The sequence below is a fragment of the Salvelinus sp. IW2-2015 genome, linkage group LG26 (assembly GCF_002910315.2).
Source record: "Salvelinus sp. IW2-2015 linkage group LG26, ASM291031v2, whole genome shotgun sequence".
Taxonomy (NCBI): domain Eukaryota; kingdom Metazoa; phylum Chordata; class Actinopteri; order Salmoniformes; family Salmonidae; genus Salvelinus; species Salvelinus sp. IW2-2015.
The window spans coordinates 36,406,829-36,419,936 of record NC_036866.1 but is presented as its reverse complement, the minus strand read 5'-3'; the positions used below and the strand labels follow the sequence as shown (position 1 = coordinate 36,419,936).

Genomic DNA, 13,108 nt, shown 5'->3' with positions numbered 1-13,108 from the left:
AACAATGTGCTGATGTCTCACATTATCCCCCCGGTTTCTAGCGGGATACGACAGCTGCTAAAACACTTTGTCTGTGGTGGGATTGGGTCATTTTTGATGGATAGTTTGTGTTAAAGTGGAGTGGGTTGTCTGTTAGGGTTGATGAGCCCTTACAGACAGCCATGGACACTTCCTTATCAATAATTGAAGGAGATGGGATGCTTGGACCAAAAGCATTGATTGTTCCGAGTGTGTGTGTCCGTGTGCATTCAGGGTCGATAGGGTGCATGCTAGTGTCTATATGTGTGACTTCCTGAGTCGCTATGTGTGAAGCCATTGTTTTACCAGGGTTAATATTCATGGGTTGGGGATTGCAAGCCGGCTCAGTTATTGATGTGGCTCATTGCTTTTCTGCGCGGCACAATGGATGCCGTTGATTGATGGTGTGGTACGATGGATTGGGTGACAGAGAGGAATGCCAGACATGTACAGCTACGGGCATGCACCAGGGCTACAGCTGCAGCTACACGGACACGTGGCTCTAATGAAGACAGCTCTCGTCGGATAATGAGGAACATATCGCCTTTTATGGTATGGAGATAAGCAGTGTTCAGACAGGAACAATTCATATTCACGGCAGGGAGATATAAGTTGAGCTAGACAAGGCCTGGGTATATAAATGTGGAAAGTGAGAAAAAAAACGAATTAAGTTAGTTTGTGTGAGACATTTTATAGATAAAACAATAAGTAGCATATTGTTTTTAAACGTGTGCTTTGTTTTCTCCTCTAATAAAACAACAGCTAATTCGAAACTCTTCGGCGGTAGGATACACTTGTGCTTCCTCACCGAAAGGAGGCTATCGCGGGGAGGACCCTCTTCCGTTTGCCTTCTAACGAATTGACACTCGACCACTTATCGGTTTCCGGGTCACAGAGGGGAGAGGACGGAAGATTTACTTTTTCCCAAACAAGACCCCCCCCATCCCCCTGGTCTCTGCTTGTTGTGTTCTGGCTGTATGCTGGTATGCAGGCGTTGCAGTTCCACAGTTAAACAATCAGAGGAGCGCTCCAGATAGGACTGAACTCTCCAATGCACTGTGACAGCCAGCCAGGCCCTGGGACACAGACACACAACCACACAACACATACAAAGGCGTTTTCTTTCACACACGGCTCCCCGCCAGCACAAAGCACCTACTTCTATGGTCCTACCGTTTCAGCCAGCACACAGCATTATAGGGGACTCGCCCCTCCCTCATCCTCCTCCAATCGACCCATCTGGACCCATACATTAATTTCCCTGTGAGTCTCCAGTGGGAAGGCAGGGGCTCAGGCTGACAGATCTCCATGTTACTGATGCTGCACACTTCCCTCTGGTTGAGTGGGTGTGCCTTCATGTTTGTGTGCTTGCATTTTCAAATGGGGGCTAGTGTCTGGAGAGATTATCCAGCCATGCACAAATCAATGGGCACATATTAATGCCGATTTTATGAGGCACTTAACAATGAAAAAAGCAATAAGCTATGACATGGATAATCCAAAAGGGGCATCAAAGGCATTGCAAAGCAATTACAACAGCTCTGCTCCTCTCCTGTTGATTTACAGACATGCTTGAAACCACTGAAACAAACAATATTTTCCAGGAAGTGTGTGTATGATATCTTCTATTACCACTTTTTGTACACTGCTTGGGTTTCGAGTTTGGTGTGTGTGTCCATGTGCCTTTACTCTAAGGGAGGTATGTGTGTGGGTGGGTGGATGTATTGTCAGATGCAGTCAGAGAGGACTGATTGTGTTTGTCGCTAATGATGGATGCCTCTGAGGTGTCTCTGATTGCATGTAGGCTCAATGGCACTCTGTGGCTTCGCACTTACACACACACACACACACACACACACACACACACACACACACACACACACACACACACACACACACACACACACACACACAATACACATCTAGATGTGTATAAGAGACAGCACACACACACACACACACACACACACACACACACACACACACACACACACACACACACACAGCAACTGCTGAGAATCATACTGGGTTATTCATGAAGAGAAACAGCATCGCGACATGCATCGTGAAGAGAACACAATAATAGCACAATAAAAATTGCCTTCTGTACGAGGGAGGCTCTGATGGTAAACACATGACAACTACAAGAACCAGTGGGGAGCTGGGTTGTGTTCATTATGGCAAGCAACGGAAAAGGTTTTGCTACGGAAAATGAAAATCAATGTTTTATTTATTGGACAAGTCCAGGTAGTCCCTCCTGGTTGCAGTCTGTTTTCTTCCGTTTTATGCAACGCTATGGTTTACCCATGATGCCCTGGGAACACCCCCTGTCCTCACCCTCTGATTGGCCGAATCTCACATTGCCAGATCTGTGGGGTTGTTTGAAGGAAGTGTGTCGTCCTAATCTCTGACACCTCTAATTTCAGTGGCAAACAGATAAAACAGCCCTGCCAGCTGTAACCCTTCAATCTAAATGAGACTCCAATCCCCCTGACCACCAAATGACCCGTCCCGTGTGTCTGTGTGCCTGTGTGCGTGCAATGTGTATGTGTGTGAGTGGGAGACAACTCTATAAATCTGTCTTTTGTTCATCGCAAGGAGGACTCACAAACCCAAAAAATTCACCATCCGCTCTTTATTGCATTCTTTTATAAGCAACGTTTTATTTTTTTTAACTCTGGAGGAGTGAGTCCTGTCTTTTCTCAGTGTCTCGGAGTGCGTCATTGGATGTTCCTTGAGATAAAGGTGGTTCCCAGGTGAAGCTGCTCCGCTCTGACGTGGGTCGGACTGGGGAGATGATCGGTGAGCTACGGCTTCAGCAGTTTGTGCTCACAGCTGGCTGAGACAACCCAGTGTGTCTGTGGCTCCCTCACACCCAGTCAATCAAATGGAGAGCTCCGAGTCAGTCATGCACTAAAACTCTGTTTTACCACGTGTTCGCATAACATTTTTGTGTGCTATTGAATTATTGCTGCAGGCTCAGAGCTGTCATGAAGGTGCCCTCTGTTCTTGGCAGACCCCCCTAAAGGGCTTTTGTTTTTCACCCACTGTCCTTCTTTACCTCTCCTGCCTGACACCCCTCTTTCACACACACAAGCTGTGTGTGACTGCAGCATAACACTGTCAGCCAGGTCACCCGTGATACAAGTCAGTTTTCGACGTCCATCCATGTCTGAGGACGTCGGGAGATAATGTGGAAACCGGCCACTAGGGGCAACAGTGAGCACTGTTACCTTCAGGTAGGTTTAGTTTTTTGCTAAGGTGTTGTGGACGGGGGTAAGCAATGTTACTTCTAAGCTGCGCGTGCGCACAGCTCCCCTCGGACTGCCGCGCAGAAGAAATATCATCCGGCGCAGAGAAGCATGTGATTGAACTTCACTCAACTTTCTAGAGCTTTCCCCATTAGTTAACACTATCAACGTTTCCCTTTACTGTGGCAATTGTGATCGAATCAACACAATATTAGCCACTTTCAATGTACCATACCCGAAACAAAACAAAACTATGCAAGACTTAGTATGCAAAACTAACTGCTCAAGGCATATCGCATTGGAGTAGGATTCAATTGCATTGGCAGGCACAACTCAGGCCCGTACTCTACACAAACCGGTGTGCCATTATACCAATCAGAGCTGCAGTCGGACTATATGCAAATAGCCTTTGCCATATATATATAGATCTGTGCCATTCACTTTGAACTGGACTGTGTTTGCAGCATGAGCGGTCGCGAGTAGATGCGTTTGTTTTGAAATCAAAGCAAGAGCTGCATGTAGCCACCTGTGCACATTTGTTCATATCCTTTGCTAGTTAGTATTAGCCCAGTTATTTTTTTATTTTTTTATTTAACCTTTATTTAACCAGGTAGGCTAGTTGAGAACGAGTTCTCATTTGCAACTGCGACCTGGCCAAGATAAAGCATAGCAGTGTGAACAGACAACAACACAGAGTTACACATGGAGTAAACAATAAACAAGTCAATAACATGGTAGAAAAAAAGAGAATCTATATACAATGTGTGCAAAAGGCATGAGGAGGTAGGCAATAAATCGAATAATTACAATTTAGCAGATTAACACTGGAGTGATAAATCATCAGATGATCATGTGCAGTTATAGTTATAGTTATAGTTTATAGTTAATTTCTAGTCAACAATGGGGGAATGGTTGCTTCCAACAAGAGCACCAAACATGTGCATTTCTAGCCATCTTTGAAAAGCGAGTCGAATAGAGCTTTTTTTGTCTTAAAGGGGCAGTGTTGTACTTTGAGATGGTCTTGAATAAGCTAAGTAAGTGTAGCATAATTTGTCTGATCAAATCAAATTGTATTTGTCACGTGCTGAATACAACAGGTGTAGACCTTACAGTGAAATGCTTACTTACAATCCCTTAACCAACGATACAGTTTTAAGAAAATACAAAACAAAATGTAGGGCCTTCCTCTGACACCGCCTGGTATAGAGGTCCTGCATGGCAGGAAGCTTGGCCCTGGTGATGTACTGGGCCAAACGCACTGCCCTCTGAAGTGCCTTGCAGTCAAAGGCCGAGCAGTTGCCATACCAGGCAGTGATGCAATCCGTCAGGATGCTCTCGATGGTGCAGCTGTAAAATCCTTTGAGGGTCTGAGGACACATGCCAAATCTTTTCAGTCTCCTGAGGGGGAATAGGTTTTGTCGTGCCCTCTTCACAACTGTCTTGGTGTGCTTGGACCATGTTAGTTTGTTGTTGATGTGGACGCCAAGGAACTTGAAGCTCTCAACCTGCTCCACTACAGCCCCGTTGATGAGAATAGGGGCGTGCTCGGTCCTCTTTTTCCTGTAGTCCACAATCATCTCCTTTGTCTTGATCACGTTGAGGGAGAGGTTGTTGTTCTTGCACCACATGGTCAGGTCTCTGACCTCCTCCTTATAGGCTGTCTCATTGTTGTCGGTGATCAGGCCTACCACTGTTATGTCATCAGCAAACTTAATGATGGTGTTGGAGTTATGCCTGGCTGTGCAGTCATGAGTGAACAGGGAGTACAGGAGGGGACTGAGCACGCACCCCTGAGGGGCCCCCGTGTTGAGGATCAGCGTGGCGGTTGTGTTGTTACCTACCCTTACCACCTGGGGGCGGCCCGTCAGGAAGTCTAGGATCCAGTTGCAGAGAGAGCTGTTTAGGTCCAGGGTCCTTAGCTTATTGATGAGCTTTGAGGGCACTATGGTGTTGAACGCAGAGCTGTAGTCAATGAATAGCAGACAGTGCCTTGCAAAAGTATTCATCCCCCTTGGCGTTTTTCCTATTTTATTGCATTACAACCTGTAATTTAAATAGATTTTTATTTTTGGTTTCATGTAACGGACATACACAAAATAGTCCAAATTGGTGAAGTGAAATGAAAAAAATAACTTGTTTCAAAGAATTCTAAACAATGAAAAATGTAAAAGTGGTGCGTGCATATGTATGCTATGAAGCCCATAAATAAGATCTGGTGCAACCAATTACCCTCAATTACCCTCAGAAGTCACATAATTAGTTAGATTGCACACAGGTGGACTTTAAGTGTCACATGATCTGTCACGTGATCTCAGTATCTATACACTTGTTCTGAAAGGCCTCAGGGTCTGCAACACCACTAAGCAAGGGACACCACCAAGCAAGCGGCACCATGAAGATCAAGGAGCTCTCCAAACAGGTCAGGGACAAAGTTGTGGAGAAGAACAGATCAGGGTTGGGTTATAAAAGAATATCGGAAACTTTGAACATCCCACGGAGCACCATTAAATCCATTATAATTTGTTTGGGAAGAATATGGCACCATAACAAACCTGCCAAGAGGGGGCCTCCCACCAAAACTCACAGACCAGGCAAGGAGGGCATTAATCAGAGAGGCAACAAAGAGACCAAAGATAACCCCGAAGGAGCTGCAAAGTTCCACTGTGGAGATTTTTTTTTAAATCAAAAGAAGCATGAAACAATTACAGTATACAAATTGTACAAATACACCATTAAAGACAATACCTTGAAAATTGATCACTAAAAAATAAAAAGACAAAAAAATATTAGTGATGTCTTGGATATCCCCAAATCGAGAGATCGCCATGTCACAACGAGCTACAGTAGCAAAATAAATCAGATCTGTCCAGTATCTGGACCACTTTAAGCCGTACATTCCACAGAGCTGGGCTTAACAGAAGAGTGGACAGAAAAAAGCCATTGCTTAAAGAAAAAACACATTTGGTGTTCGCCAATAAGGCATGTGGGAGACTCCCCAAACATATGGAAGAAGGTACTCTGGTCAGATGAGACTAAAATTTAGTGCCGCTTGCTTGGTGGTGTCCCTTGCTTAGTGGTGTTGCAGACCCTGGGGCCTTTCAGAACAAGTGTATAGATACTGAGATCATGTGACAGATCATGTGACACTTAAAGTCCACCTGTGTGCAATCTAACTAATTATGTGACTTCTGAGGGTAATTGGTTGCACCAGATCTTATTTATGGGCTTCATAGCAAAGGGGGTGAATACATATGCACGCACCACTTTTACATTTTTCATTGTTTAGAAGTCATTTAGGCAGGTTACCTTAGTGTTAATGGGCCCAGGGATTATGGTGGTCTGCTTGAAACGTGTTGATATTACAGACTCAGACAGGGAGAGGTTGAAAATGTCAGTGAAGACACTTGCCAGTTGGTCAGCGTATGCTCGGAGTACACGTCCTGGTAATCCGTCTGGCCCAGCGGCCTTGTGAATGTTGACCTGTTTAAATGTTTTACTCACATCGGCTGCGGAGAGCTTGATCACACAGTCATCCGGAACAGTTGGTGCTCTCATGCATGTTTCAGTGTTACTTGCCTCGAAGCGAGCATAGAAGTTATTTAGGTCGTCTGATCGGCTCGTGTCACCGGGCTGCTCTCGGCTGTGCTTCCCTTTGTAGTCTGTAATAGTCTGATTATCTGTAATAATGTTATGGGAATAATAATTAATTGTATTTTGTATAGTGGTTTCTTGAATCAAATAACACAACATTTTCAGTCATCTCCTTGTCTGAAGGACAAGTGGTGAAACAAGTTCATGTCAAACCCTGCAGGTTTTTTCAAGTCTCATCGAATCACACATTGGCTGCTGTTACTGTAGGCTGAATGATAAAAAAACTATTTCCCTGTTAAAATGTTATGGGATACATTTTATCCATTGTTTTTGATGGTAGGTCATTCTGGTAGGCCTACATTATGAATAAATACCTGCAGTAGCCTACTTGGCCACTGTTAAAACCGGGTACAGCCTCAGTGTTCACAGTAAACGCGCGCCGGAAGTTTAAATTTGAGCTCAGCAGACCTGAAATTTGCTCAGTGCCCCCCAAAATTTGAAGGGAACATATGAGGCGTAAGCATCTGCCTCTGATTCCAAAGGTAACACGTTTGAATCAGGCCATAGAAAGCTGTTTTTGATATTTTTGTTTTAAACCTATCCAAAACATTAACCCTTACCTGAACCATCCGGAGTTAATGCCTAACCTTAAGATCTTTGAGTTAATGCCTAAACTTAAGATCTTTGAGTTAATGCCTAACCTTAAGATCTTTGAGTTAATGCCTAACCTTAAGATCTTTGAGTTAATGCCTAAACTTAACCTCAAATGTGACGTTTGAGAAACATGGATGAATGTCTAATGCTGAATTGAGACTGAGAGCTAGTCGAAAACTGTGTGGCCTAATGTATGTAGCATAGCTCAGCACATCTCTTTGTAGCACAGTACATCACAGCTTAGCCTGGTTAACCTGAACATGTGCTGTAGCATAGTACGTTTCAGTCTATTTCCCTTTTCCTCATAATTCAATGAAGCAACGGTATAGTTTGTTGGTTTCTAGGCTTATACAGTATGTCAATCATATAACAGCTATGCTCCAGACTTCATTTTGCTGCCGTGGTGTTGTAGGAACACTAAAGCTTTGCTCTCATAGGAGCACCTGTCTGTCTCTCTCTTTCTGTGTGTGTGTGTGTGTGTGTGTGTGTGTGTGTGTGTGTGTGTGTGTGTGTGTGTGTGTGTGTGTGTGTGTGTGTGTGTGCGGTAATGCCCAGCTTCAGCTGGATCACTTCCCTGGGCTTAGCACTCACCATATCTTATTAAATCACAAGTCAGTCAGTAAAGGAGCATTTGTGTGCTTATTGACTGCTTATTCTTCATGTCCTTCTTCATGGTCTTCTTCGTGGACTTCTTCATGGCCTCTTCATGGCCTTCTTCATGGCCTCTTCATGGCCTTCTTCATGGCCTCTTCATGGCCTGCTTCATGGCCTCTTCATGGCCTCTTCATGGCCTCTTCATGGCCTTCTTCATGGCCTCTTCATGGCCTCTTCATGGCCTTCTTCATGGCCTCTTCNTCTTCATGGCCTTCTTCATGGCCTCTTCATGGCCTTCTTCATGGCCTCTTCATGGCCTCTTCATGGCCTCTTCATGGCCTTCTTCATGGCCTCTTCATGGCCTCTTCATGGCCTTCTTCATGGACTTCTTTATGGCCTCTTCATGGCCTTCTTCATGGCCTCTTCATGGCCTCTTCATGGCCTTCTTCATGGCCTCTACAGCAACGCCCACAGTTAGATATGTTTGTTCTCTGTAGTCAACGTGTAGAGACTGACAGAGTGACACGTGCCTGCTGCTGATGACAACACCACTACCCCTGTCTCTCCGTAAATGAGGCCATGCCACCAGCCGTTATAAACTCCCACATTGCCACAGCAACAGTGGAAACAAAACACAATATCTCACCCAGTCTGCATCACTCCGTAACATAGGACATTAACCACTGTGTCAATCAGGGATATAGACTAGACCTTGGGGAGTATGGGACTTAAAGGAGTAAAACGCCACGGAATTCCAAAGCAGTTACTATGCACTGTGAGTCCCTCTTCTGATGTACATTGAGAGGGATGTCTGTCTGTCATGGCTGTGTGATGCCTGTCTGTCATGGCTGTGTGATGCGCGTCGTTATAATTGCGAAGGTGTTTTAAAATGAGTCGGTGTGATGAGATTTCTTGGCCAGCGTTTCATCTACAGTTTGAGTTTCACTAATATGGTAATGGGCCTCCTTAAGGGGCTTAGGGGGAGATGAAGTGGATGCTCAAATCTATTTTGGTTTTTAGTATAAGAGGTCTTGGGGTGTGTGTGTGTGCGCGCGTTTAGCATCAGAGGTCTTGGTGTGCGCGTTTCCGTGCCTGTGAGCGTATGTGTGAATCAGACCTGTGTTGGCTGCTCTGTCTTGCGGCCTTCTTGTGTTGGTTGTTTATGTGCGGCGTGGAAATATGACTTCCTCAATCCAGTCAGAGTTGTTTGCCCTGATCCATAAGCCTGCCTGTCTGTCACATCTCCCTCCCTGCCTGTGTGGGAGTGTTTGTGTGTACAGCTTTATTTTCTGACTGTAAACACAATTTCCTGTCTCTTAGCCTCGTAGTCCGTGACTGTAGCAGCAAACAAGGAGGCAGCCATCATTTAATTGCCCTTTCATTGGCCAGGATACTCAAATACACACACGCACGCACACACTCTACAGAATCCACCACGTTTAGAGCAGACGGCGTATTACATGACTAAAGAACGTCCCAGCTGTCGTATCCCATAATGCTCCACAAAGTCCTGTACAAAAGGCCCCTTCCACATTCCAAGGACTTGCATGTCAGCAGAAAACAGCAGCAGCTCCTGTGATGAATAATGCATGCTGTTCCATTTTGCTGTTCTGTTTTAGGAGTCAAAGTCTGGAATTTTATACATTCCCCCGAACAAATAAATCCTTCCAGTGTAATAATGTTGTGTGTTTGTGTGAGGCGCTGCTTAGGCAGCATATCTGCCACATTAGACGCGGTAATCTCTGTAGCATTACTACCTTATCCCCCGTTCCCTTTTACACGTTACTAGCTCACACTCCGACTCTCTTTGTCTCTCTTTCTGTCTCTGTTTCTTTATTTATTTTGTCCCCCCTTTCTCTCTCTCTTCTCTCTTTCTCTCTCTCTGTCTCTCTCTCTCTCTCTCTCTGTCCTCTCTCTCCTCTCTAGGTATGCTACATTCCCCTATTCAGCCCTGGCTCGATGTGGAATCAGGCACCCCAAACCGTCCCCGTTCATTGGGAACATGTTTCTATTTCGTCAGGTAAGATACCGACTGCTATGGAAGATGTATACACTCTCACTCAAATAAACTTAATTTATGCATATTTTCCCTTCTAACTATTGTGATATTTAAATGCTTAATACAGAGTTCAGTGCAGAGTTCTGCTTCCATTTGACCGAGGCAATGATTGGGTATTGCCTGTCTTTTTGGGGGGTAAATCACTTAACCCCCACGCACACACACACACACACACACACACACACACACACACACACACACACACACACACACACCACCCCTGAAGGTGAGAGAAATCAGGCTTCTAACATCTAGCTGCACTTCATTAGATTTGTTCATTATAAATGACTAACAAGTTCATTTGTCACGTTCGTCGTAACATTTAAGTGAGGAGGACCAAGGCGCAGCGTGATAACAATACATTCTTCTTTAATGAAGACGAAAACGAAACGAACACTATACAAACTAATCAAAACAACAAACGTGAAGCTATACAAACAATAAGTGCAGACACTGGCAACTTACACATAGACAGGAAACAACCACCCACAAAATCCCAACACACAACAAGCCACCTAAATATGATTCCCAATCAGAGACAACACAAAACACCTGCCTCTGATTGGGAACCATATTAGGCCAAACATAGAAACAGACAAACTAGACACACAACATAGAATGCCCACCCAGCTCACGTCCTGACCAACACTAAAACAAGCAAAACACACAAGAACTATGGTCAGAACGTGACATCATTAAAGACTTTTAATACCATGTGATTCCCAAATACATTACCCTTATTGTTAATTGCATTATTTTTATGATGAATATATAATGTAAAATGTTTTTAAAAAAGTGAGTGGGAGGGAGGGTTAAATATCACTGATTTAATATGGGGATATTTTGATCCACTCACGATTCTACCCATCCTACCCTACAACAAAGACACCAGAGATTAAAGGGGAATAACAGTATTTTCCAGAAATGTATATGATTTACCGACATTTACATACAATCTGAAGTCATGGGTGTCATGCCTTAAATTTACTCACACAGTAAATACTATCCCTAACTATTGATATCAACAATAGTTGCGCACGCGTGTGCCTGTGTGTGCCATTGCACGCATGTTGATTTTATACCCCCACACCAGACACAATCAGGACATGCAGGTTGAAATATCAAAACGAACCCTGAACCAACTATATTAATTTGGGGGCTAGGTCGAAAGCATTAAACATTCATGGCAATTTAGCTAGCTAGCTTGCTGTTGCTAGCTAATTTGTCCTGGGATATAAACATTGGGTTGTTATTTTACCTGAAATGCACAAGGTCCTCTACTCCGACAATTAATCCACAGATAAAACTGTAAACTGAATTCCTTTCTCGTCATCTCTACTCCTTCCTTCAGGCTTCTTTTTTTCTTCTTTGGACTTTATATGGCGGTTGGCAACTAACTTTACGGTGCGTTACTACAACCAACTGGAGTGTGGACGTCAATTAATCTTTCAATCACCCATGTGGGTATATGCTCCTAAAATCCAATGAGGAGATGGGAGAGGCCGGACTTGCAGCGCGTTGAGCATCACAAATAGAACCTATTTCTATTTTAGCGCCTGGCCACGCAGACACTCGCTGAGGCGCACGAGCAGTGTGTGATTGAATAACATGCATGTGTACATTTATTTTGCAGCGCTCGCGTTGCGGTGTGGTCAGCATGTTACCCTTATGCTTGACATTCCGTTTGACATCCATTCCAGCTATAAGACAATTCCTTTAAATGCTATGTGTGATTATTGCCAATGGTATGGTGTGGTGGCTTCTGGATGTTTCTCTGCAGGGCAGATCTTGATGAGATTCAGAGGTCAATAATCCTTAGCGGGGCAGACAGGCAGAGTGGGCTGGGTCGCCTGTCACTCACTGTAACTAGCTCACTGGGCTCTTTCTAGGGCCGCTACGACATTCTCTCTCTGGCTTCCTCTCGCTCTCTCTTTTATCCCTCTTCTTCCTACTTTGCCTGTTTGTCTTATTCTGCCATCATTGACGTAGGATTGGGAATGAGTGCTCTGTAGGCTGGTGTCTCAAATAGGAACTGACTGTTGCATGGTCTCTCTTCGATGAATATATCTGAGAGATACAGTGATATGATTTTAAAAGCTTGATCTAAGGAGAACCTAGTGCTCCGTAGCCTCTTACACAATAGCGAGTGCTCTTAGAGTGTCCTTCTCAGCTGAACTGCAGTGGCAGCCTGGCAGGCTAAGGGCTGAGGTGGTTAAGTATGCATGAAGCTCTGCCTTCAGTGCCTTGCATAATTTCATTGTCTGTCTGGGGCTGGGCGGTCTCTCCAGGTGAAGCAGGGGAGATGCTGCTGCTGCCATAGTGTGTGTGTGTGTGTGCTGAGACTCAGATCTGCAGACACAAAGAACCCTCTCTGGAGTGGTGCTCTCGTACAATCATCTGACCCACTTCTGAAAGCCACACTCACAGCCAAACACAACAACGAGAACGTGTGTGTCTTTGTGTGTGTGTGTGTGTTTGTGTGTGTAAGTGCATGATCATACGGTATGTGGATGCATTTGTACGCATGCACGTGTGAGTTTTACTGGCATGGCGTCCCTGTATCCAACACACCCAGCACATATGATGTGCCAATTTAGTCGGTTTTCAACATGACGCTAACTTCTGCCAGTGACCACCACACAGTCAGTGCCTAGAAGAAGCTCCAGTGGTGGCAGACCTGTCACCCATTTTAGTGGAATCCTGAGTGGCGCAGCAGTGCTAGAGGCGTCGCTGCAGACCCGGGTTCGATCCCGGGCTGTATCACAACCGGCCGTGATCAGGAGCCCAGTAGGGCGGCGTACAATTGTCCCAGCATCATCCGGGGTAGGCTGTCATTGTAAATATGAATTTGTTTTTAACTAACTTAACTTGCCTAGTTCAATAAAGGTTAAATAAAAAATGTAACAAAGTAAAACCCAGAGTACGGGAGGAGGTCTGAGAT

At 44.7% G+C, this 13,108-nt stretch overlaps 1 protein-coding gene across 1 annotated transcript in view; it reads left to right on the top strand.

Annotated features, from left to right (window-relative positions):
- The window catches only part of LOC111952359 (thromboxane-A synthase-like), a 113,340-nt gene that overhangs the window by 16,419 nt on the left and 83,813 nt on the right, over positions 1-13,108 (top strand). The window contains 1 exon segment of the mRNA XM_023970943.3: positions 10,035-10,128. Within this exon segment, the coding sequence (XP_023826711.1) occupies positions 10,035-10,128 (94 nt within the window).